Consider the following 5,895-nt stretch of genomic DNA (forward strand, 5'->3'; position numbering starts at 1 on the left):
CCGCCCCCGTGGGACCCCCGGGGGGGGGGGGGGGCAGCCGGGGGGGCCGGGACGGAGCGGTCGCCGGCCCCCACCGGAGAGACGGGGCAACCGGCCGTAGGGGGGGCGGCCGGGGGGCCGGTCGGGCCGGGACCAAGGGCACCATGTCGTCCGGGGCCAAAGAGGGGGGCGGGGGCTCCCCCGCCTACCACCTCCCGCACCCACACCCACACCCACCCCAGCATGCCCAATATGTGGGCCCCTATCGGCTGGAGAAGACGCTGGGCAAAGGGCAGACAGGTGAGTGGCGGCAGGGGACCCCTGTGGCAGGGGCAGTGGACCCCTGAGGTGGGAGACCGGGGAGCTGAGGGCTGAGGGGAATTTAAGGGCAGGGGCTGGTGGCCCCGAGCCCTGGGCTCCTCGTAGGTAAGGGACCAGGAGTCCAGCCTTCTGGGTCCCTAGGATGGAGGGGCTGGGTCTGGTAGGTCCTGGGGGAGGAGGGCTGGGGGCTCAGGCCCTGGGGTGGACCCTGGGGTCCTGGAGGAGGAGGGCTGGGGTGGACCCTGGCTACCCCGAGAGGACGGCTGGAGGGCTGGGGCAGCGGCGGGCGGGAGTGGGGCGCCGGCCCGGGCTCTGCAGCACCGCAGCAGGCTGGACAGAGACGTCCGCTGCAAAGCCTGCGCCTCCCTCCACCCCTGGCTCGGGCCGGCCCGGCTCTCCTGGCAACCAGCTAGGGTGAGAGGGAAGGGAGGCAGGGGCTGTGGGGCTGCCCAGCGGGAAAGGGCTGCAGGGGACCAGCGGTTGTGCTGGGCGGCGGGCAGCCTGCCATCTCGTTCCTGCTGGTGGGTGGTGGGTGGTGGGCGCTGGGCCCCGGGTGAGATGGGAGCTGAGAGTGGGCGAGTGCGTCCAGGATGGGCCTGGGGTCCCCACGAAGCTGAGGGCTTGGGCCTGCAGGGGTGGTCCGGGCGGGGACTGGGAGTCAGGCCCTCAGGAATGAGTGGCTCAGACCCCAGTTCGGGCAGGGGTGTGCAGGTGCTGCCCCAAATTCCAGGTTGCAGGGGAGTGAGGAGGGGCTGGGGCTGTGACTCCGGGACTCAGGCCTAGACCTGGACGTCCTGAGGAGAGCCGTGAGCTTGGCACTGGACGTGACCTTGGGGTTCGCACCCCAGCTATGCCATTATTAAAAGGACATTGCAGAAGGGGTTTGGAGTTGGGACTTGGGACTCGGGAGTGGCAGATGTTTTGAGAAGGGGAGTAAGATCGTATTCCTCAGGAGACGGGGGTCTCCGAAGACGGGCACAGAATCCAAGAGGGCTGCTCGGGAGAGGAGAGTCCCAAGGAGGTCACCGAGGGAGGCGGGGCGTGGGGAGGCAGGGGATGAGTCCCCGGAAAGGTGAACCAGCAGGATGGAAGGACAGGGCACCCGGGTGCGGGGTGGCCTTGGCGGGCTGCTGAGGGCTGGATGGCGGCAGGCAGAGGAGCGAGTCTGGGCACCGGGTCGTGGTGGAGTATGCTTCACCGGCCTGTGGCTCCCAGGAGCTCACACCGGGTGACTCGGGCCATTGTCCCCACTCCACCGGCTGGGGAAGGACGAGGGGGTCTGCGGAGCCGGGAAGGGGGACTTTGGAACACTGCACATTGTCGACCTGTCCCCCAGGACTGGTTAAACTCGGGGTGCACTGCATCACGGGTCAGAAGGTGGCCATCAAGATCGTGAACCGGGAGAAGCTGTCGGAGTCGGTGCTCATGAAGGTGCGTGCTCGGTGGTGCAGCGTGCTGGGGTACCGTGGGGCCCAGGGGGTCGGGAGGCCCGCTGACGTTTCTCCTCCATGCCTCCACCCTGCCCTCAGGTGGAGCGCGAGATCGCCATCCTGAAGCTCATCGAACACCCCCACGTCCTCAAGCTCCACGACGTCTACGAGAACAAGAAATATTTGTAGGTATTTATAGACACCCAGCCCTGCATGTCCTGCCCCAAGCCACTAGGTAGGCCAGGGGCCGCCGCTGCTGGGGAAGGCCCCAGTACACACGCAGCCCTGGGGCCCACTGCCTCCAGCTCGCTGTGAAGGGCCATGCACCTGAAGGAAGGACCGCCAGGCCTGAGCCACCCTGCGGGGACGGGTGCTGGCCCTGCCCCGCCCCCAGCCTGGCCCCTCACCCTGCCACTGCAGGACCATGCCCCCTGCACCCAGAAGCCCTCAGCCACACCCGGTTTCCGTGTTTACTAGGCCAGGGCCTAGGGATGTGTGAAGGGTGTCCCGACCCTCCCCGGTGCGCCAGAGGATTGCTCTCCTCCGCGGAACTGACCAGGGCCGTGGCAGGCCCTAAGACAGGCCTCCTTGGGAGTTCTGAGTTCTGAGTTACTGTCTCAGTTACCCCGCAGGGTGGGGGTGGCGTCCAGCTGTGCAGGCTCCAGAGAATGGGCCTCTTTGTCCAGACTCTGGTGACCGAGGACAGCTGGGCTGGGCAGCAGGAGAGGGGCAGCGCTCCTGCCCCCACCCCCGCCGTCCCCAGGATGGACTCCCACAGTGTTCCCCCAATGCTGGGCCGGGCTCCCGAGCAGGAATCGCTCGCCGCAGCGTGGGGACCGGACGCCGCCCTGGGTCTCAGGCTTTCTCAGGTGCGGTGGCCAGAAGGGACCACTGATGGGACAGGCAGTCTGCGTGGGGACCCGCAGCACCCTCAGCTGGGGGAGGGCCACCCGAGTTCCCTCACACGGCGACCTCCACCACCTGAAGTCAGCACTGTGCCTTCGCCTCCCAGGAGCGGGAGGGCAGGGCTTTCCCTCGCAGGGGCTACCAGGACTGGAGCCCTAGAACCCTAGTGGCTGATGGGAATTGGTCTGCGGGTCCCATGGGCTTGTGGGGGGTCCCTGCCCCGGGGACTGATGGAAGCTGGAGTCTTTTCCACCAGCCCTTGCCAGGCTGGGGGCACTGCGGCTCTTAGCTCTTAGCGCAGGTCAGCGGGGGAGCACTCAGGGAGCAGGGGAGCACTCGGGGAGCGGGTGAGCACTTGGGGAATGGGGGAGCACTCGGGGAACGGGGGAGCATTTGGGGAGCAGGTCAGCGGGTGAGCACTCGGGGAGCGGGTGAGCACTCGGGAAGCGGGCGAGCACTCGGGGAGCAGGTGAGCGGGTGAGAACTTGGGGAACGGGGGAGCACTCAGGGAGCAGGGAGCACGCGGGAGCACTCAGGGAGTGGGGGAGCACTCGGGGAGCAGGGGAGCACTTGGGGAGCAGGGAAGCACTCAGGGAGCGGGGGAGCACTCGGAGCAGGGGAGCACTCGGAGCAGGGGAGCACTCTAGTGGGGGAACAGGGGAGCACTTGGGGAGCAGGGAAGCACTCAGGGAGCGGGGGAGCACTCGAGGAATAGGGGAACAGGGGAGCACTCAGAGTGGGGGAACAGGGGAGCACTCGGGGAGCAGGGGAGCACTCAGGGAAAGGGGGAGCGGGGGAGCACTCGGGGAATGGGGGAACAGGGGAGCATTCGGGGAGCAGGGGAGCACTCAGGGAGTGGATGAGCACTCGGGGAGGCTTTGCAGGAGCTGGGAGTAGGGGCTTTACCTCCCAGGGTTCTAGCTCTGACCAGCAGGTGCCAGTGGGTCGCCTCGTCCCTGACAGACTAGCAGTCAGAGTGTCCAGGCCCGGGGTTGGCATGAAAGTCTGCTGCCCAGGGCTATGGGAATGGAGTTGTGGATTCCTAGAGTCCGATGGGAAGGGGGGCCTCTTCCTCCCAGGTGTTCTTGGGAATGGGGGCCTCTTCCTCCCGTGCATTCACGGGAATGGAGGTCTCTTCCTCCCAGGGGTGGATGGGAATTGAGACCTCTTCCAGGGGCTTGTGGGAAAGGGGGCCTCTTCTGCCCAGGGACTTGTGGGAGTGGAGGGTTCTTCCTCTCAGGACCTGACGGGAATTGGGGGGTGTCTCATCCTCCCAGGCACTCGTGGGAATTTGGGTTCTCTGCCTCTGGGACCGGTGAGGAGGGACCACGCCATTTGGCGCCCTGCATGCCCTTCAGCCCTCGGCCTCTGTGTCCCCAGGTACCTGGTTCTGGAGCACGTCTCCGGAGGCGAGCTGTTCGACTACCTGGTGAAGAAGGGGAGGCTCACGCCCAAGGAGGCGCGCAAGTTCTTCCGCCAGATCGTGTCGGCACTGGATTTCTGCCACAGCTACTCCATCTGGTGAGCGGCCACTCGAGCGGCGGGCTGAAGACTGCCCCGAGAGCAGGGCTGGGGGGGACTCGCAGAAGCCAGTGTGGTCAGCCCCAGGCAAACCTCTTAACCTTTTTTGAAAATTTTAAGATAAAGAACCAGCAGATGGTATAATGGCTACATCACTGGACTCTGGCATAATTAACCGCAGTTCGAGTCCCAGGCAGGCAACCCAAACTCATGCTGGGCGCCTGTGCATGCGTGCCCGATCCCGAGAGGAGACTGGAGAAGGGACTGCGGTTGGCCGTTTTCTATCCTCCGTGGGGGGTGATTTCTCATTTTCTGTCTCTGTCTCTTTGCAAGCACATGCGCCTTCTAGCAAAAATATATCTGAAAAAAATAACTATGAGATAAAATCCACCCTTTAAGATGTCCACCTCAGTGGTTCTGAACATGGCCAGTGTTCCACACTGCGGTTTGGAACTTTCCAAGTTTCATTATCTGTACCCGTTCCCGCCTGTCCCAGCCGGGCAGCCTGCTCTCTCTCTGGCTCTTCTGGGCCTTTCCCGTCAATGGAGCGTGCGCTGCGTGACCCTTTGGAACTGGCTTCTCTCCCTGAGTACAAGGCCTTGAAGGCTGACCCAGGCGGCGGTCAGTGCTCAGCGGTACCGCAGCATGGCAGATCAGGTCTGTTTGTCCAGCCTCTGCTGACACACACTGGGTGGTTCCCCTTCTCGGCTGTTAAGAATAGCATGGATGTAGGGCCAGCAGGATGGTTGAGGCGCTGGACTCCCACATGACCGACTGCAGTTCAAATCCTGGACCTGGTGGCTTGCTTTTTCCCTTTCCCTCTTTTCTCTCTCTCTGTTTCTCTCTGGTGAGCTCACGTGCCCTATAGCAAACTTAAAATAATAGTACTTAATAAATAAAATAAGTAGATAACTAGAAAAAAAATAGTGTGGAAGGGCTAGCAGGTAGTGTAGTGGTTAAAGCATTGGACTCCCAAGTGGCCAACTATGGTTTGAGTCCCAGACCTAACAGCTTGCTTTCCTGCTTTCTCTCTCCCTCTCTCTGTCTTAATTTTTTTATTATTATTATTATTTTGGAAAGGTTTTTGCTATCGGGTGCATGTACTTACCAGAAAGACAGAGAGAAGCAGAGATAGAAAGTGAGAAATCACCCCCCAGGGGGATGGCCACGCCGCAATCCCTTCTCCTCCATTCTCCTCTCAGGATCTTGGGCACACACGCACACACACCCAGCGTGAGTTTAAGCCACCGGGTCTGGGACGCAAACCATGGTCGACTACATGGGAGTCCAGCAACGTAGGCATTACGCCAGCTGCTGGTCCCTGTTTTGTTTTGTTTTTATCGTAGGATCTGTGCAGTCACCACAGAGAGACAGTGAGTGAGAGAGTGAGAAACTCCAAGGGGGCATGGCCATGCTGCAATCCCTTCTCCTCCCAGAAGTTTGGGCACATACACGCATGTGCCTGGTGTGATTTTCACACCACCCGGTCCGGGATTCAAACCACAGTCAGCCATGTGGGGGCTCAGCACCTTAACCACCACATTACCTGTTCATGCCTATATAGATATTGGTTTTTTTTGAGAGATTTTCACTGTAGGGCGCGTGCGCTCGCCAAACAGACAGAGAGAGATGTAGAGACAGAAAGCGAGAAATCACCCCCCAGGGGATGGTCACGCCGCAATCCCTTCTCCTCCATTCTCCTCTCAGGATCTTGGGCACGCACGCACACGTGCCCGGC

General features: G+C 62.3%; 1 protein-coding gene across 1 annotated transcript in view; it reads left to right on the forward strand.

Annotated features, from left to right (window-relative positions):
- The first annotated feature begins 39 nt into the window (after positions 1-39).
- Positions 40-5,895, forward strand: part of BRSK1 (BR serine/threonine kinase 1) — a 33,321-nt gene continuing 27,465 nt past the window's right edge. Inside the window, 4 exon segments of the mRNA XM_006150351.3 lie at positions 40-279; positions 1,637-1,731; positions 1,830-1,915; positions 4,017-4,157. Coding sequence (XP_006150413.1) covers positions 144-279; positions 1,637-1,731; positions 1,830-1,915; positions 4,017-4,157 — 458 coding nt within the window. The 5' untranslated portion in view covers positions 40-143.

This window comes from Tupaia chinensis, unplaced genomic scaffold (assembly GCF_000334495.1).
Source record: "Tupaia chinensis unplaced genomic scaffold, TupChi_1.0 Scaffold000286_1, whole genome shotgun sequence".
NCBI classification, from domain to species: Eukaryota; Metazoa; Chordata; class Mammalia; order Scandentia; family Tupaiidae; genus Tupaia; species Tupaia belangeri.